Source organism: Mauremys mutica, chromosome 4 (assembly GCF_020497125.1).
Source record: "Mauremys mutica isolate MM-2020 ecotype Southern chromosome 4, ASM2049712v1, whole genome shotgun sequence".
NCBI classification, from domain to species: Eukaryota; Metazoa; Chordata; order Testudines; family Geoemydidae; genus Mauremys; species Mauremys mutica.
In genome coordinates, this window is record NC_059075.1 from 27,912,472 (window position 1) to 27,933,322 (window position 20,851).

General features: G+C 46.1%; 1 protein-coding gene across 1 annotated transcript in view; it reads left to right on the top strand.

Annotated features, from left to right (window-relative positions):
• The first annotated feature begins 18,764 nt into the window (after positions 1-18,764).
• The window catches only part of CLMN (calmin), a 117,791-nt gene continuing 115,704 nt past the window's right edge, over positions 18,765-20,851 (top strand). The window contains exon 1 of the mRNA XM_045013607.1: positions 18,765-19,249. Within this exon, the coding sequence (XP_044869542.1) occupies positions 19,225-19,249 (25 nt within the window). The 5' untranslated portion in view covers positions 18,765-19,224. The remainder of the gene's footprint in view (positions 19,250-20,851) is intronic.

Sequence of the window (20,851 nt, forward strand, 5' to 3'; positions counted from 1 at the left end):
GTGTTGGCCATTATGCACCTTGCAGACCTGCATTCCAGTCCTATCCCTGCAGAACATCACACGGGGAATATGCCCTTGAGTAAATAAAAACTGCTTAGCTCAGCTCTCCCATTTCTGGTTATTGCGCATTGCTTTTTTACAAAACTAGCGAAGGTGACCCTGGGTCTTTGGCGAGAGAGCCAACCAACAGCCTAAGACAACACTAAGAAACTTCAGAGAGGCCATTTACTATGTGAAAAGGCAGCAATTTTGCCCCAAGATATCTTAATTGAAATGCAAAGGAGAACAAAAATCATGCAGAGGTCCATAGAAGCACATGTCAGGAAAAGGAGGAATGGAAATAAATGGAAAGGACAAGTAGTTGGGGGGAGGGGGAAATAATAGCATTTACACATGGATAGTAAAAGAGAGTGTGTGAAAAATGAAGTGACAGCTTTCTAGAAGAAATCCGGGAAAAGCGGAGCAGCAGCAGATGGAAATCTTGCATCAGTGGGAAAGGGGGAGCACAGGGGCGGCAGCAAAGGGGTGGGAGTTGAACCAGAAGGAAAGGTTTTTAAAATGAGCTAAAGTGTAGGGCTGGCACAAAGGGAGAGTGACCCAGAGGTAACGTTTTCAGGGGCTGATGGTCTTATTGTTGGGGCAGTGGATTGGGAGTCAGAAGCTCTGGGTTCTATTCCTGGTTCTGCCAAAAACATCCTCTGTGACCAAGGATAAATCATTTAGGGTGCAATCTTGGTCCCACTGAACTTAATAACGAAACTCCCATTGACTTAACTGCGGCCAGGATGTCACCCTTAAACTCAGGTTTTCAAAAGCATCCACTCATTTTAGGTGCTTCTCTTTTGCAGGGCCTGGTTTGAGACACATTAGCATTAGAGTTGGCTGAAAAGAGGAATCTCCCACTTGTGAAAAAATGTCTCTCAAATCAGGCTCAAAGGTCACAAATTTGAAAAATTTTGTGGGAGGAAAAAGTGTGAAAAATTTCTTTCTGGAAGAACCAAAATGCAGTTTTTCAGCTTGCTCCCTGGGCGGCTGGCTTTCTGACTGCCTGGGCAGCTCCTTCTCCAGGTTGTCAACTCCCCCTAGTTTCCCAGCCAGCTTGCACCCCATGCGTCTTGTTTCACTGGGCAGCTGCCTTACTGGACTGCCCAGGTACCCTCACAACTTGCCTCTGGCTGGCAGGAATCCAGACAGCAAGGCTGGCCAGGCAGCTAGTCTGCTTGCTTGCCTGGTTTTCATCGAAAGTTTTGACAGAATGGACACATTCCTGCAGAATGTTTTGGTTACATTGAATCAGCATTTTCCGAGGGAACAAGCGTTCTGTCAGAAAATTTTTGATCAGCTCTAATTTGCATCTCTCTATACATTTATAGAACGCTCCTGTAACAAGAGGCATAATCTGCTTCTTATTGGGCAGCTGTCAGTTACTACTCTCACTGAATCTGGGCAGTTTTATGATCACACAGCCAGGCAATCAGAACTGACTGGAACATTTGGAGGGCAGTATTTATGCTCGGGGGATGGCCTGTGACCATCAGTAGTGGGCCTGGTTCACACACTACCTTGTTACCACTATGCTTAATGGTCAAAAGCTATAAAAACTAGGGGCGTTTCACCAACCTTTCAGTGAGAGGCTGAGACCCAGCCATGAGAATCCCGTAAGATGATTTCTTCAGAACAGCCTCATGACACGGTAAGTCATTTTTCATTGACATTGAGATGCAAACCAGTGCCCTAAAAGGACTGAGGCTTGGTATTCATCGTTGCCATGACAAAAATGGTGACTTGGTGGGATTTTAGGAATAAAAAGTCTCCGTCTTTATCTCCCTGGCCCACCCCCTAGTGAGCTAGACTCCTTCACGTTTTATTATTTTTTTAAAAAATGTTTCTTTCTTTATGTCCAGTATAGTGGAATTTGGGTTATTAAATGGCCACATCACAAAAATCACCGGTAAGTGCCTTTGCTTAGTGGAGAGGCCAAGGACTGAATGGGCCCTAGGCAATGAACCCAAAGAGCTGGTCCTTCTAGGTGAGCATCAGGGCACAGTGCTGGAGCAATAGGGGGAAGCCTACAGGGCCACCGTCTACGCTTTACCTGTTCTGTGGATAAACCATTGGCTTCAGCCTCCACAGCTGGTCAGTCTGGACCATCCGTAAGCACTAAATTTACACACCAAGTACTGTTTTAAAAAGAAGTGGCATGTCTATTATTCCCTCACAGCATGAGTTGGAAACTTTTGTTGGGCAATCAGATTGTGTCTCTTTTCTACCTATTTTGAGAAAAGCTTTATCTCAGCATCACATAACATGATATTTGATTACAGTCAACATCTTTGTATGAGGCCAGCAATGTCTGTGACAGCTAGAGTTCATAGGGCCTCATTGTTCTCTCACACCAAGTTTACACTGGTGTAATTCTATTGATTTAAGTGGAGTGACTCCTGATTTGTAGTGTGTAAGGGAGAGGAAGAATCGGTCCATGTGATTCTAAGGGCTTGTTTCCACAGTGAGGTAATGTGCTCTGCAGGGGTGTGATTTCTAAAGTGCATTAATGTGTTGTGCGTTAATTGATCTATGTAGACCCTGCTAGTGCACACAAAAGATTCCCTAGTGTGATTTAAAATCGGGAATTTTAACTAGTATTGTTTCAAACAACACTGCATTAAAGCGCACTAGGGAACCTTTAGTGCGCACCAGCAGGGTCTAGAGGGACCAGAGTCTAGTGGTAGAAAAAACATAATTGGCTTCAAGACTGAGCTTGATAAGTTTATGGCAGGGATGGTATGATGAGACTGCCTAGAGTGGCCCATCTACAACTGCTAGCAGCAAATATCTCCAATGGCCAGTGATGGGACACTAGCTGGGGAGGGCTCTGAGTTACTACAGAGAATTTTTTCCCAAGTGTCTGGTTGGTGGGTCTTGCCCACATGCTCAGGATCAAATTGATCACCATATTTGCAGTTGGGAAGGAATTTCCCCCCCCCCCCCCCCCGGATCAGATTGGCAGAGACCCTGGGAGGTTTTCACCTTCCTTTGCAGCATGGATCACGGGTCATTTGCAGGTTTAAACTAGTGTAAATGGTGGATTCTCTGCAACCTGAAGTCTTTAAATCATGATTTGAGGACTTCAGTAACTCAGCCAGAGGTTATGGGTCTATTACAGGAATGGGTGGGTGAGGTTCTGTGGCCTGCAATTTGCAGGAGATCAGGCTAGATGATCAGGATGGTCCCTTCCAACCTTAAAGTCTATGAATCTAAGAGACCAATTAATGCACAATATATTAGTGTGCTTTAGAAATCACACCCCCATACAAGCAGCAAAGAATCCTGTGGCACCTTATAGACTAACAGACGTTTTGCAGCATGAGCTTTCGTGGGTGAATACCCACTTCTTCGGATGCAAGTGGTGGAAATTTCCTGGGGCAGGTATATATAAGCAAGCAAGAAGCAAGCTAGAGATAACGAGGTTAGATCAATCAGGGTGGATGAGGCCCTGTTCTAGCAGTTGAGGTGTGAAAACCAAGGGAGGAGAAACTGGTTCTGTAATTGGCAAGCCATTCACAGTCTTTGTTTAGTCCTGAGCTGATGGTGTCAAATTTGCAGATGAACTGGAGCTCAGCAGTTTCTCTTTGAAGTCTGGTCCTAAAGTTTTTTTGCTGTAGGATGGCCACCTTAAGATCTGCTATTGTGTGGCCAGGGAGGTTGAAGTGTTCTCCTACAGGTTTTTGTATATTGCCATTCCTAATGTCTGATTTGTGTCCATTTATCCTTTTCCTTAGAGACTGTCCAGTTTGGCCGATGTACATAGCAGAGGGGCATTGCTGGCATATGATGGCATATATTACATTGGTGGAAGTGCAGGTGAATGAACCGGTGATGTTGTGGCTGATCTGGTTTGGTCCTGTGATGGTGTTGCTGGTGTAAATATGTGGACAGAGTTGGCATCGAGGTTTGTTGCATGGATTGGTTCCTGAGCTAGAGTTACTATGGTGCGGTGTGCAGTTGCTGGTGAGAATATGCTTCAGGTTGGCAGGTTGTCTGTGGGCGAGAACTGGCCACTTTCACAGGCCTTGGGTGGCAGACCAGTTCTCGCCCACAGACAACCTGCCCCACTGTGTGGACAAATCTGAAGAGTGTGCTCAGATAATAATTGAAAGCTCCACCCATAACACTTTTAAAAGAGGGGACCTTTCTGTTACCATGGAAGAGATTGTTGACTCTAACTAACAAAGTCTAATTATGGAGAAATAGAAGCTTTATGTTTACCTTTGGTTTCTTTTATTTTTCCTTTTTAATTTAGGACTAGGTAGCGCAAACCTTGTTCTCCTTGGTGAGCGTGTATTTAGATTAATAATCACATTGACATCTCTGGGACTGCTCGTGTCACTAAGTACTCACCAACATGAGGAAGAGTTGTGCAACCGAGCCATTGTTTATTCAGTAACATGGTTATGAACTGTTGATGGTCTGGGTGCCAGAAGTGGCCTCTGTATTTGACCACTGTGCCTTGAATTTCTCTGAAGAGTTCAACAGTAAACAAGAGCATGAGACACATGCCAGAAAAACAAAAGATTCATTTCTAAGCTTACAGTAGCAAAGGCATGTTTGGCATATTAACTTCAGAGTTTAACTGCCTTTCCATTTTTGGACAGTCGTACAGGCAGAAAGAAGACCTTTTTGAAAACTGGTGAGGCAGTAACATTTTTCTGTTGTCCTAGGAAGAGAAGAAGGAACTTTTAAAAAGCCTCCCCAAAACAACCAGCTCCTATGTCATGGGATGAGGGGTCCCCCACATTAGCTCTGGCAGGGATAAGTTACATCACAGCTCCAGATGCCAACCATCCCTGCATTCCGTTAGCTAGCAGGGATGGATTTGCATTCGATCCTCATTTGCAGCAGGCAGCTGATTTCCTAATCATTGGCTATCCACTGAAGGGGAAGGTGCAGTGATGAGCTGCCAAATTTTTAACAATGGGTTCCCTCCTCCCTCCAAAATTTTAACAACGGGTTCCCTCCTTCCCCCCCCTCCGTGGGGGGGGGTCGTGCCCCATCCAACCCCTCATGTTCCTTAACACACACACTCCGAGACCCCTGACCCATCCCCCCCTTCCCTGTCCCCTGACTGCCCCTTGCCGCCCCACCCAACCCCTCCTCTCATTCTCAATGGCCCCCCAGAACCCCTACCCCATACAACTACCCCTTCTCTCTGTCCCTGAGTGCCCCCACCACCTCATCCAACCCTGCTCTTTCCTGACTGCTCCCCGGGACCCTTGCCCCCATTCAATCCCCCTGTTCCCTGCCCTCTGACTGCCCTGACCCCTATCCACCCCCCCACAACCCACCCCCTCCCTGCCCCCTTACCACACTGCCTGGGGACCGGGTCCACTCTGCCAGGACCACGACCAGCGCCGCGGGGCCCGACTCCCCGGGCCAGGCCGGCACCGGGGCCCAGCCGCGGGGCCCGACTCCCCGGGCCGGGCCAGCACCGGGGCCCGACTCCCCGGGCCGGCCCGACTCCCCGGGCCGGGCCGGCACCGGGACCCGACTCCCCGGGCCGGCCTGACTCCCCGGGCCGGGCCGGCACCGGGGCCCGACTCCCCGGGCCGGCCCGACTCCCCGGGCCGGGTCGGCACCGGGGCCCGACTCGCCGAGCCGCTCGGCCCAACTCCCCGGGCCGGGCCGGCACCGGGGCCCGACTCGCCGAGCCGCTCGGCCCAACTCCCCGGGCCGGGCCGGCACCGGGGCCCGACTCGCCGAGTCACTCGGCCCGACTCCCCGGGCCGGGCCGGCACCGGGGCCGGGCCGAGCCGCTCGGCCCGACTCCCCGGGCCGGGCCGGCACCGGGGCCCGGCCGCTCGGCCCGACTCCCCGGGCCGGCACCGGGGCCCGGCCGCTCGGCGGCAGCCGCGGGGCCCGATTCCCCGGGCCGGCGCTGGGCTGGAGGGAGCCGCGGTCTGGGACTGGGAGCTGCTGAGCCAGCCGCACCTCCCCTCCCCCTCCGCGCCCCAGCTTACCTGCTGGCTGCCTCCATGCTGCTTGTTCAGGCTTCCCGCGAACATCTGATTCGCGGGAAGCAGGGGAGGGGGAGGAGAAGGGGGCGGAGCAGGAGAGGAGTGGGCGGGAACTTTTGTTAAATTTAGCAGCCCTTAACAACCGGTTCTAAAATGGCTGCTAAATTTAACAACAGGTTCGCGCGAACCCGTGCGAACCCGCTGCAGCTCACCCCTGGGAAGGTGTTACAGGAGACAGAGGGGCAGGGCTGCGTAGAGAACCAGCGGGAAGGGAAATTGGCGAATTCTTTTCTGGAACATGGCTGATGTGAGCCTCATTTTATCTTTGCTTTGGGTTTGAAGTCAAGTCCCAGTTAAAAACCTTTAATTTGGACTATGGCTGAGGGAAGCCATCCATACTATGTGTTTTTGGCCCTTATAGGGCCCAAGCAATCTTTATTTACTTTTCTATTCTACACTGAAAGCCCTACATTGCACATGTATATAAACTCCCTCATGTCATGCAGAACCCTTTCCATTCCAACTGGCCAGACACAGCTACTATTTTTTTCTTTTCTTTTAAATAGCAAAACAAAACAAAAAATAGTATTGGAATGTTTTCTTTATAAGAATAAAAGATGTTGCAAATGATCTGTAGGATGGAGTTCTCATTTGCCACTTTCTGTGACATAAAAGAGCAAATGCAACTGTGAGAACACCTCTGTAGTACCTGACATCTTTCCCTCGCTTCTCTTGGTACCACAACAAATGAAATTAAGTCGCTCAACTGAGACATACAATTTTAGGCATATTTTACCAAAATTGAGGAAGAAGAGGGAGGAAGGAAATTTCTATATAAAAGAAGTGTGAAGGATTCAGAGATTCACAAGGGAATGAATCTGGAAACTGCAAGCAAGGAGAGATTTGTTACCTTCCCAAAGCGTGGGGATCTAGTTACTGCTTTTTCTTCATTATAAAACAACTATTGCAGAACTTTGATGACCTTGTAGACTCACTAGATATTCCTGCCAAAAGGATATCCATTATCAAGCAATACATTTTCTGCTTGTGTAGCTACAATGTGCTCTTTGAACAAAAATGGATTCTCTTTTTCCTTCCCTATCACATTTCAGGATGCATTTAGGCCAGGGACTCTGCTTATTTAGTAATTTGTGCAAAATCTACTCTAGTAGGCAGACGCTGAAATCCTTTTAGAACTACTTTCCTGTTCCAGAGTCAGAGGCCTTGGGTCTAGTCCTGCACCCAGTGGAATCAATGGGAGGTTTGCTATTAATTTCAGAGGAACTATGTTCGCACCCTTACTACAATACACAAAATAAAACTTTCTGGGGGAGTTGCATTGTATGTAATAGAGGAGTATGACTGCTCAGAGCTCTGGTATGAAACTGCAGAAAAACCTGAGAGTCTCTGGATTAAGTTTAGAAGTGTGAGCAACAAGGGTGATGTTGTGGTGGGAGTCTGCTATAGACCACCAGACCAGGGGGATGAGGTGGGTGAGGCTTTCTTCTGGCAACTAGCAGAAGTTACTAGATCGCAGGCCCTGTTTCTCCTGGGAGACTTTAATCACCCTGATATCTGTTGGGAGAGAAATACAGCAGTGCACAGACAATCCAGGAAGTTTTTGGAAAGTGTAGGGGACAATTTCCTGGTGCAAGTGCTGGAGAAACCAACTAGGGGCAGAGTTCTTCTAGACCTGCTGCTCACAAACAGGGATGAATTAGTAGAGGAAGCAAAAGTGGATGGGAACCTGGGAGGCAGTGACCATGAGATTGTCGAGTTCAGGATCTTGACACAAGGAAGAAAGGAGAGCAGCAGAATACGGACCCTGGACTTCAGAAAAGCAGACTTTGGCTCGCTCAGGGAACTGATGGGCAGGATCCCCTGGGAGAATAACATGAGGGGGAAAGGAGTCCAGGAGAGCTGCCTGTATTTTAAAGAATCCTTATTGAGGTTGCAGGAAAAAAACATCCCGATGTGTAGGAAGAATAGTAAATATGGCAGGCAACCAGCTTGGCTTATCAGTGAAATCCTTGCTGATCTTAAATGCAAAAAAGAAGCTTACAAGAAGTGGAAGATTGGACAAATGACCAGGGAGGAGTATAAAAATATTGCTTAGGCATGCAGGAGCGAAATCAGGAAAGCCAAATCATACTTGGAGTTGCAGCTAGCAAGAGATGTTAAGAGTAACAAGAAGGGTTTCTTCAGGTATGTTAGCAACAAGAAGAAAGTCAAGGAAAGTGTGGGCCCCTTACTGAATGAGGGTGTCAACCTAGTGTTAGAGGATGTGGAAAAAGCTAATGTACTCAATGCTTTTTTTCCCTCTGTCTTCACAAACAAGGTCAGCCCCAAGATTGCTGCACTGGGCAGCACAGTATGGGGAGGAGATGACCAACCCTCTGTGGAGAAAGAAGTGGTTCGGGACTATTTAGAAAAACTGGACGAGCACAAGTCCATGGGGTCGGATGCACTGCGAATCCGAGGGTGCTAAAGGAGTTGGCGGATGTGTTTGCAGAGCCATTGGCCATTATGTTTGAAAATTCATGGCGATCGGGGGAGGTCCCAGATGACTGGAAAAAGGCTAATGTAGTGCCCATCTTTAAAAAAGGGAAGAAGGAGGCTCCGGGGAACTACAGGCCAGTCAGCATCACCTCAGTCCCTGGAAAAATCATGGAGCAGGTCCTCAAGGAATCAATTCTGAAGCACTTAGAGGCCAGGAAAGTGATCAGGAACAGTTAGCATGGATTCACCAAGGGCAAGTCATGCCTGACTAACCTAACTGCCTTCTATAAGGAGATAACTGGGTCTGTGGATGAGGGGAAAGCAATGGATGTGTTATTCCTTGACTTTAGCAAAGCTTTTGATACGGTCTCCCACAGTATTCTTGCCAGCAAGTTAAAGAAGTATGGCCTGGATGAATGGACTATAAGGTGGATAGAAAGCTGGCTAGATCGTCGGGCTCAACGGGTAGTGATCAATGGCTCCATGTCTAGTTGGCAGCCGGTTTCAAGTGGAGTGCCCCAAGGGTGAGTCCTGGGGCTGGTTTTGTTCAATATCTTCATTAATGATCTGGAGGATGGCGTGGATTGCACCCTCAGCAAGTTTGCAGATGACACTAAACTGGGAGGAGTTGTAGATATGCTGGAGGGTAGGGATAGGATACAGAGGGACCTAAACAAATTAGAGGATTGGGCCAAAAGAAACCTCATGAGGTTCAACAAGGACAAGTGCTGAGTCCTGCATTTAGGATGGAAGAATCCCATGCACTGTTACAGACTAGAGACCGAATGGCTAGGCAGCAATTCTGCAGAAAAGGACCTAGGGGTTACAGTGGACAAGAAGCTGGATATGAGTCAACAGTGTGCCCTTGTTGCCAAGAAGGCTAACAACATTTGGGGCTGTATAAGTAGGGGCATTGCCAGCAGATTGAGGGAAGTGATCATTCCCCTCTATTCGACATTGGTGAGCCCTCATCTGGAGTACTGTGTCCAGTTTTGGGCCCTACACTACAAGAAAGATGAGGACAAATTGGAAAGAGTCCAGCGGAGGGCAACAAAAATGATTAGAGGGCTGGAGCACATGACTTATGAGGAGAGGCTGAGGGAATTGGGATTATTTAGTCTGCAGAAGAGAAGAGTGAGGGGGGATTTGATAGCTGCTTTCAGCTACCTGAAAGGGGGTTCCAAAGAGGATGGATCTAGACTGTTCTCAGTAGTAGCAGATGACAGAACAAGGAATCAAGTATCAGAGGAATAGCCGTGTTAGTCTGGATCTGTAAAAGCAGCAAAGAATCCTGTGGCACCTTATAGACTAACAGACGTTTTGCAGCATGAGCTTTCGTGGGTGAATACCCACTTTTTCGGATGCAAGTGGTGGAAATTTCCAGGGGCAGGTTTATATATGCAAGCAAGAAGCAAGCTAGAGATAACAAGGTTAGTTCAATCAGGGAGGATGAGGCCCTGTTCTAGCAGTTGAGTGAAAACCAAGAGAGGAGAAACTGGTTCTGTAGTTGGCAAGCCATTCACAGTCTTTGTTTAAGGAATAATGGTCTCAAGTTGCAGTGGGGGAGGTTTAGGTTGGATATTAGGAAAAACTTTTTCACTAGGAGGGTGGTGAAGCACTGGAATGGGTTGCCTAGGGAGGTGGTGGAATCTCCTTCCTTAGAGGTTTTTAAGGTCAGGCTTGACAAAGCCCTGGCTGGGATGATTTAGTTGGGAATTTGTCCTGATTTGATCAGGCGGTTGGACTAGATAACCTCCTGAGGTCCCTTCCAACCCTGATAGTCTATGATTCTATGATTCCAAGCCTCAATGGAGCTATGCTGATTTACCCTAATTGAGGATCTAGCCCCTTTGTCCAAGAAATCAATAACAAAGTCGAGGAAACCAGAGTCAATCTTTGGGGAAGAGGGCTAGAAGAATTAGAAACAACAAAGTGGATTTGTAAAAAACTTTTAAAGAAATCAAAGAAATACAAAAATAATAATCATGACTAATTGTATAGCAATGCTGTTTTCTCCTCATGAAGTCCAACACTCTAATAAGGGATGATTCTAGCATGCTGAGATGGCTTGTTTTTAAACAAACTTTCTATGAAGTATTGATGCCCAATATTCAAATATAGGCAAATTTAGGCCCTTAGATAAATGGGCACTTACTGTAGGTGCTTAAATATCTGGTGTAAGCACATAAATTGTCCATTGAGACATCTAAATATGGATTTAGGTGCTTCACTTTGGATTAGTTGCATTTAAAATGTCACCTCTTTAGTGTTTTTACATGTCTGGAGAATTTCTTTGTCTACATTGTTATGGAATTATTGCCACTCCTGATATAGATTTATGGCTGCAACACTGGAATGATGGCCTAAAGGGAAAGCTCTGCCATCATATTCAGACATGTTTATCTCTTAAAAACCAGTTGCATAATTTGTTTCTGGCAAAAGACTTTCTCTGGGAGCTCTACCCATGAATCTCTTCATTTCTATTGGCACCTTTCAGCAGTTAGCAGACCTCACCCGGAGTCCTCCTCCTCTGCCTGCCCTTCAATTTGGGTCTTGCAGCTCTAGCTGTGACTGTGCTTTGGAGATCCCAACTCTCTGTGCACTTGAGCAGTTCTACCCACATAGCTAGTCCCATATCTGGGGTGCATCTGTGAGTTCCCCATTTCTGTCTTGTTGATAAACTCCCTGGTTCCCCATGTTGACACCTGAATATATGCAGATTACCATCCTACCAACACAACTGGACTCTGTGATGCAGTTAGATGTACTGTTAAATAGAAGGGTCAATTGGGATAGTCCAAGACATGGTACCATGATGGATCATTAAACAGAAGACCCACTGACCGTTTATCGCACAATAGACAGTTATACAGCCATGGAAGGCTGTCTATTAGGTCTGGATCACTGGAACCAATAGTTCGGTCTAATATTAAAAATACAACACACAATAAAGGAATACGTTTCTACTGAAATCACAGCAACAAGGCAAAATAACATATCAAGTGTTTCATAAGCTCAGTGACACTTTGTTTATACAATAATATTAAGCATTGCACCAGGAACAAACCACAGACTTAAACGCATATAATATTGCCTACCAGAAGGCATTTCACTGGCAGGCATACTCCATACCCTGAATGTAACAGGAAACCATCATAAAGTTAATGATATTTGAGAGGAAATTTGACAATGGCTCACCAGCCACTCTTCCACTGGGTACCTGTTGAGGTGTGACTATTTCAGTGATCATGCATAGTAATTTTCACCTGTATCCTTGTGTATGTTCAAGTTGAGAGGCAAATATTTTGGAGATGTTAATGTGCAGAACCTAGGTACCTTTTCCCATTATGTAACATGAGTTTCAGGGGAGACGGATGATACATTTCACAAATTGCCAAGAAACGCAGTGGAGAATAATATAAAGAAAGTGGAGTATTCTGTTGATAGCCTATTATAAAATGGATGCCAGAACCTCATGGATGTCAATGGAGCTCTGCCAGTTTGTCCTAGATGAAATGTGTCCAGAGTGTAGCACTTTTCTAACAATAGTCTGTTCAGGAAAAAAAAATAGTATTGACACCCAAATACAAAAGTAAATCCTACCCTAGAGAAACTTACAACTCTTCCCTCACCCTCAAAATAATAGTAATATTAACTGTGGTGAAGGCATGAGCAAAGTTACCGCTGCAGTAACTCATCCTGGCCCCAGGAGCCCTTGTGGGGCCAGCACTGTGGGAAGTGACACTTTCTCCTCTTCTCCATTCTCAATAGTCCCCTGGCTGCTGGGGAGGAGTGGAGGCAGCAGGTGAGAGGGATGAAATGGGGTGAGGTACTGGGGAATAGGGCTCAGCGGGAACAGGCTGTGGGACAGGAGTTCATGGGGGAACATTCCTGGGGGTAGAGGCTTGAGGTAGAATAGCCTGTGGAGACAGAATGAGAGGACAGGCTGTGGGGACAGAGGCCTGGGGGCTTTGAGAATGGTAGCTCTTCTTGAGTCCCTACTCCTCCATTATGTTGCCTCTTGAACCTCTGGTCCCCTGGCTGGGGAGATTTGCAGGTCACTCTCCAGTGTCAGCTTGGGTCATTCATTCTGCAGCTAGATGTGCTCTGTGCACCCAGCTCACTTAAATGTGGCTTGGTGAGGCTGTTATAATTCCAGATGCTTTAGTATCCTCAGGTTTCATTAATAGTTGCCAAGTGTCTGGTTTTCAACTGGAAAGGCTGGTTGAAAAGAGGACCTGGCTGCATCCGGTCAGCACCAGAGTAACCGCAATCAGGCTCCCTGCAGAGAGGGCAGGAAGAGCAGCAGCTGCTGCTGGAGCCTGGAGGAGCTGCTCTCCGCTCAGCTGCTGAGGGATAGAAGTGGCAGGCTGGCTCCTGGACACAGCTCTAGCCTGTCCGGCAGAGAGGTAGGTACCAGTGCTGCCACCTCCCCTGCCCACCCCCCGGCTGTGCTCCCACCCTAGTCCCTCGCTTCAGAGACCAACCCCCCCACCACCACCCTGCTGTTCCCCTGCCCCAGCTCCTTGCTCCAGTGACCAACCCCCCCTCCTGCTGTGCCTCCACCCTGGATCCTCACTCCGGGGACCGACCCCCTTCTGTGCCCCAATTGGGCAGGCAGGCAGGCTCCACATCAGCAGCTCCCAGCCCAGCTCTGCAGATGACAGGATATTGCACTCTAGGGCACTGGAAGGTGAGGCCTGACCTATTTTTTTTTCTGTAGATCAATTCAAACATTTCTTCCAAATTGTAGTCAAGTATTAGTTATTATTGGCAAAATGGGCACGTTAAATCTATTGGAATGTCTTCCGTTCTAGAAAGGCAACGTCTCAAAGAACATAAATCCAGATGGTGGCCAACCTAATGAATCTGTGTGGCCTTTGCTCAGAAATGGAGTCAAATAATTTCTGTCCACATGACACCAGTTAGCTTTGGACCAATTCGGCTGCTTCTGTGGTAGGAAAGCTCTAAGCCACTTGTAGAATAAATACATCATCTACGGTAGTATTAGGTAGTAGTTCAGCAACCCAAGGTTTCTCTCATGCTGAGTACAAAGTGTTTATTCTTCTTTGAATGCTTGCTCGTGCCGATTCCAATTAGGTGTGCGCGCGCTGCATGCAGAGTAGCCGATAGGTTTTTCCCCTAGCAGTACTCGTCAGGTCAGCTAAGGTGCCCCCTGGAGTCATGTCTCCATTGTGCTGTATATAGAATCCTTCTGTCCCAGTCTCGGTTTCAGTGAGTGCCCCCTGTCCAGCTTCTTCTTGTGGGGCACCGGGGACTGAGAATGATGCCGCATGCGGCCAAGCATGGAGCCTCAGCAGGGAGCTCTGCCATTGCATAGCATCTCTATCTGAGTCCTTTCTTGGCCCCAAAGTTTCCTGTGTCGACATTGGAGCATTGCACACTGATGCTGAGGTGCTAGGCATCGGTTCATCCAAACCCGGCTCCGAGTGGGGAAGGAGGGTGGCCTCCATCAGAAGGTTCTTCAACCATTGGTCGAAGACCTGTGGCGGAATCTCCTACAGATCTTGCAACAGTCCTTCTGGTTTGATTCCCCCAGACATTTCAAGCAGGACGCTCCTGGGCATAGGCTTGTTACAAGCTGCTCAGGGTTTAAACCCCAGGGACCAAGGCATGCCTTGGGGGTACCCCCAGAACAATTTCTTACCAGAATTCTAACTATATAATGACTAAACTAACTACAACTACTAACTATTGATCTAACTACAGAAAAAACAATCTGAAAACTACTAAGGAGAATGCTTGCCAAAGCAAGAGAGAACGAGCATTCCAGCTCACCGTCACAGGTGATAAGAAGGAACTGAAGTGGTGGCAGGTCGGCAGGGCCCTATATACGGCGCCATGGGCGTGCGACTCCAGGGGGCGCCTGAGCTGACTCAACGGGTACTGCTAGGGGAAAAAGCTAATTGGAATGTACATGACCAACAGATCTCAAAGAACAACAGTTACGAAAGGTAGATAACCATTTTTTTATTCATAGGTTCAGCACAATCATCTAGGGGCATATTTTTAAAAATATTTAGGTGCCTAAAGATGCCTCGGTTCAGATTTTTTAAAGGCATTTAGGAGCCTAACTCCCACTGATTTTAAAATCTGGCCCCTAGCTATCAGCAATGATTACATCAACCCTGGCAACATGCCTCATTCTGAAGGAAGGGTGGTCTTGTGGTTCAGGCAATAGATTAGCACTCAGAAGATATAGGTTATAGTCTGTGTCCTCCCACCGATTTCCTGTGTGACCTAGGACAAGTCACATAATCTCTAGCCCCATCTGTGAATCAGGGATATTAACACTTGCCTACCTCTGTGGGGTATTGTGAAGATAAATTAATTAATGTTTGTGAGACACACAGCTACTAAAATGATGAGCACCGTAGAAAAGCCTATAACTAACTGATAAATACATTTTTTAAAGCAAAATAATAATAAAAGTCACCTCTAGAGACTGCTTCTAAGGTTGAGACAAAGGTCAGTCTCTATTCTTATTTAGTATTTGGCCTGTCTGCTGAGGATAAACAAGGGTGCCAATTGATCCCTACTGTGGTGGTGTTTGTTTTTTTAAATAATGTGGATACCAATCCAGTAGAAACTGGATTGATACCCCCAACTGATTATATATCAGCCATCACATAGCCTTTAGAAAAGAAAAATTTTCAGTTACTACTCTGCTTGGCAAGATTAAAATGGTCAAATCAGAGCTGAAAGGCTGTCTGCCCAGAGTATTGCATTTGCCATCTACCCGCTAGGGATAGATAATAGATCAGAAAATACCATAATGCCACTATATAAATCCACGGTATGGCCACACCTTGAATACCTCATGCAGTTCTGGTCACCTCATCTCAAAAAGTTATATTAGAATTGGGAGAAGTGCAGAGAAGGGCAACAAAAATTATTAGGTGTATGGAACAGTTTCTGTGCAAGGAAAGATTAAGAAGACTGGGACTGTTCAGCTTAGAAAAGAGATGACTAAGGGGGGGATATGATAGACGTCTATAAAATCATGACTAGTGTGGAGACAGTAAATAGGGAAGTGTTTTTTGTCCCTTCACATAATACAAGAACTAGGGGCCACCTGATGAAATTAATAGGCAGCTGATTTAAAGCAAACATAAGGAAGTGCTTCATCACACAATGCAAAGTCAACCTGTGGAATTCATTGTCAGGGGATGTTGTGAAGGCCAAAAGTATAACTTGGTTCAAAAAATAATTATATAAGTTCATGGAGGATAGGGCCATCAATGGCTATTAGCTAAGGTGGGAGGGATAGCTCAGTGGTTTGAGCATTGGTTGGCTAAACCCAGGGTTGTGAATTCAGTCCTTGAGGGGGCCATTTAGGGAACTGGGGTTAAAAAAAAAAGTCTGGGGATTTGTCTAGCTTTAAGCAGGGGGTTGGACTAGATGGTCCCTTCCAACCCTGATATTCTATGAATAAGATGGTCAGGGATGCAGCCTCATACTCCAAGTGTCCCTAAACTGCCAGAATATCACATTTTATTTCTGATAGAGATGAGACCAAACTGAAATCCAGATCTGAATGCCTCTCAACTCTGTTGAATTTCAGATTTGGATCTATATCCAAATTTTGTGGCTCAAGCCTGCCTCTAAATGTTGAGAGTATGGGGTACTTCCAAGGAGAGTATTCTGCTAATGTGAATGCTAGGCTAACTTGAGGTTTCTCCATGCAAGATCTTCCTCAGGATATTAAATCTGTCAGTTTATCAGACGTTAAATCTGTCCTCTTTCTTTGCTACATGCACCCCCTATGGAGCATGATGTAATTCTAGTGAAAGCTGTCAGACTTACTTATCAAAAAGGTGAGTTTCCATGAGCATATTTATTATCTGCTTTCCTTGCCTCCCACAAATCTAGAACAAAAGCACCTAAGCTACCTCAACAACTAACAAAGGACCTGAACATGAGGGAAAAATCAAAGAAGCCAGGAGATGTAGCTCAGCCAACTCAAACATGTAAGAAATTGTGCAAGAGAAACCAGATTGCTGTCGAAATAGCTGCTTAACATTGTGTCTGGAAGCACAGCTTCAATAAAATAGGTAAGGAAACCAGCTAAGGACCCCCAATGGCAAACACATATTTATTGAGAATTCAATAAAAGCCTCAGAACAAACAGCCTGAAGGACCTGTAGACATAGCCTCTGTTGTAATAAAAATGCAATACAAGGCATCAGGGAAATGGTAAGGGGAAAGGACTGCTCCATGAGAAAACCAAACAAGAGTCCCAGAGCATAAAGCCTGGAGACACAGGCTGAGATGCAATAAAGTAACTGCCATTGGGGAGAGAGTAAGAAAAACAAAACATCTAACAAAAGCACAAAGAAGCCCCAGATACATAAGCTAGTCTAGAAATTCAGCTCAGGTTGCCATAAAAGCACATGGGAAAATAGAAAAAGAATAATGACTGCAAAGCCATCAACTCCTGCAGGTACATAAAGAAAGCACGTAGGAGAAAGTCCACAGGAAGCAATGTCAGCTGCAGTAAACTCCAAGGATACCTAGGAGACAAATCTGTAAAAGGTGACAAACTGAGGCCTCCCAGGGATCATGTGTGTGTGTTAGAGAGAGAGTTGTATTAAATATAAAACCCCACATTGCTGACCTCTGATCTGTGTCTATGATGGGGATTTGTTTTTAATTAGGCAACAAAGCAACTTTTCTAATAGGCGCAGAAAGAGATTAGAGAATTTCTGTTAAAAATGTGGCAGAAAAATTAATTAGGGATGCAATCTGTGTGCTTGTATTGCTGAATTTGTGCTTGGATAACGTGAATTTTAGCATATGGTAACAGCACCTCGGATGGCTTTTGATTATTGTTAAAAATTGGAACAAACAACAAATAATAATAACAAAGAAATAAAGATCCTCCTTGCGCTAAGGAGATGACACACAGGAATGCTGGTAAAAGGGTGAGCTTCATTTCTTGACCTCCATAATATGACCTGTGTCAGGGTTACAAGAGATTATATCCCTGGCACTTGGCAAAGATCAGTAATCACTGATGTGACTGGCTACTGTAACATTTTCCCTTTTTTTGAAAATAAAATGCAAATATAATAATAACAACCAAATCTAGCAATCACAGAGCACATCACTGCGTACACTAATAATGTCTAGGATGGAGGAAGGGTATTTGGACATCTGACAGCAACTCATGCACTTCAATGACTTTCTGATCACACAACCACTTTTTGTTTTCAAAACGGCTCCATCTGCAGTGACTTCTTGTGGCTGTGTTTTGTCACTTGGCATCTGTAATTCCTGCTTCTGTTGTTTTTCATTGTTCATGACTGGGTGGGCGTGTGCTAGTTCTGTCTCTGTGAGCGCTGTCAGTAGCATTATAGATAAGCAACAGGGTCCCTCTTGGTTTTGTTTCGATGTTTTCTGTTCCTCCTGAGAGCAGCCCCACAGAGGTGGTAATAATATGTACCATTGATAGAGATGGTATAGCTTTTCCTTTGGCAAATTGCCTGCCGCCTTCTGTTTGAAATGCAACATTCTCTCCCCTTGGCAATTGATCTGTTTGGCATTCTTGTCTACAGCTGTTTGAAAAATGAGGGTAATTGTGTGTGTGCGGGGGTGTCAAAATTTTTATTAAAAATTGACATACCTCTGCTCTTGTCATAGTAGTTCTTGTAGTAAAAGTCTCTTGAAACTATGCCAGGGTGAATTTTATTTGGCTCGGAAAATTTTTAGAAGTTGGCAGTAAAGTTTTTATCCTTTTGCCTACAGCAGTGGTTCCCAAACTTGTTCCGCCGCTGGTGCAGGGAAAGCCCCTGGCAGGCCGGGCCAGTTTGTGTACCTGCCACATCCACAGGTTCTGCCGATCACGGCTCCCAGTGGCCGCGGTTCGCTGCTCGAGGCCAATGGGAGCTGCTGGAAGATAAAAGCTTTACACAAACCAGCCCGAACCACCAGGGGCTTTCCCTACACAAGCGGTGGAACAAATTTGGGAACCACTGGACTACAAGTCTCTGAACTGGTGATTCTGTAAAGCTGTTGTGGTGGGGTATCTGCCCTACACTGGCAGAAGAGGGGTTAAAGCAGCCCAGGGAGGCTGCACAGGAGGCAGCCAATTAGGAAAGGGCTTGTAGAGACAGCCAATAGGGAGAAGGTTTAGAGAGACAGCCAATCAGGGCCAGCTTGGGCCATATAAGAAGGGCTGCTGATCAAAGCCACTTGAGTCACTTCCTGGGGTTTGAGGAGGGAGGATTGGCTGCCCTGAAGGAGGGAGAAGAGATAGCACCATGGTCCAAGCAGTGCTGGGTGGGGTCAGGGGCGCATGAGTAAGCTCCTGGCTGACCGCTGTCAGACTGAGGCCATGATACAAGGGTAGAGAAGGTGCTAGGGCTGCAGGGAAGTGGCCCAGGGAAACAGATGGTGGGGGCTGGAGATGATGCACCATGTGACTGATGATCCCACCTCCCCTTTAGCCCCAGTCACCCTTGATGCAGGTGGCTAGACCCTGGACTGTAGCCTGCCACTGAGGCAAGTGGCTGGACAGAGGACTGCTGCCTCCAGAAAGGGTGGGAGGGAACTGAGTAGGGCACAGCTGGAGGGCAGTGTCCAGAAGAGGACACCCTGGTCCTGAGGGTGACACAGGTCCTGATGGCAGAAGCAATGGCAGCGAGACACCACTAGGTGAAGGCACACTGGTGAACCACAGCTAATTCCCAGGATGGCCAGCAGGAGGCACTGCAGTGGTGAGTTGAACCCCATCACAGCTGTGACTAGCCTATTGCAATGTTCTAATAATGCTAAGTAAGATCCCTTGAATCTACTTTTTTTTCAAGTTATTTGCCAGGTCAGATCTGTTTCTTGCAATAACCTTACTTTGACCCAGTGGTTAGTTACACTACACTAATTAGTCCATCTGTAACTGTTTAAAATCACATGGCTTCACTTTAAGTTTGTTTGTAGCATAATGGTCAGTGGTGTCACCTTGCAAATGATTTCTTGACAAGGAAATGTGACATTCTTGGTGGCTCACAGTATTTTTGAATTTGTTCATATTTCCTCTGAAATAGTCTGTAGATTTTCAATGCCTCTGTGTCTGCCACATACAACAATGTGGAGGATTTTACCCTCTGCAGTGTTTCTGCAATACCACTTAGGTATTGTCTATGTGGGGAATTATTCCAGTATAGCTATTCCTGATTAACTCCCTGTGCGGACATTCTTATTCTGGGATAAGAACACCTTTAGAAGTGGATTAAACTAATTTGGAATAAGGCAGTCTGATTCTAGAAAGAACATCCACACAGGGAGTTAATCAGGAATAGCTTTTCTGCTTTAAATTCACTCCCTACCTTAAACTGAATTCATTTCTCAGGGTAGTCAAAACTTTACTGTCTGGAAAACTGGAAGTGCTTCAACCTCCTCCTTCAGTTTTCTGCCACATTTCCTCCTAGATTCAGGAGATTCTGGAGACTTATCTACATTTTGGCCATATATCTAGTTTATATCTGACACCACATAGTAGCACCCAGAGGACATGCACATACAGTGGCATGTGGGGCAATGCATCCAGGGATACAAGAATGACTGGAAAACATGATTTAGGGGTCCTGTCTGCACTCCAAAAAAAAGCAGTGAATTGAACTGATTCCAGAAAGAGGATTGCTGGTCTGGGTCTCCAGCAGGTGTGAAGTATTATGAGCTGTAAGAGTTACTAACCAAGTTTTAACCATGTAGCATGTGCACGAAAGCCAAGTTTAAAGCTAGCCATGCCATGTAGGACTAACAAGTTCAGGTAAAGATTTCAACATGTGCAACATGCTTTTATCAAGTTAAGTTTTATTTATATATATATATATAGGGAGATATACCTATTTCATAGAGCTGGAAGAGACCTTGAAAGGTCATCAAGTCCAGCCCCCTGCCTTCACTAGCAGGACCAAGTACTAATTTTTGCCCCAGATCCCTAAGTGGCCCCCTCAAGGATTGAACTCACAACCCTGGATTTAGCATGGATGTTCTGTTTTCAGTTGGAATTCTTATATAATGTGTAATGGCCATGCCACCAAACTGACAGCTCAGGCAAATTGATTTTTTTTTTAATGTCAGCAAAAGGTTTCATTTAATCATAGGTGCTGAAACTAGGGGTGCTGGTAGATTCCATCATATACAGGGTTCACAGTTTGATTCAATGGCTCTCCCCTGCCCTCCCCTAAAAACTGTTACAGCATCCCTGCATTTAATCATGTGGTACTCCAGGAACACTAAACATGGAACATCCTCCAACTGTGTCTCAGAGCCCTGAGTATTACCAGCTTTTTTTCAAATTATTATCACTACCCCAAATC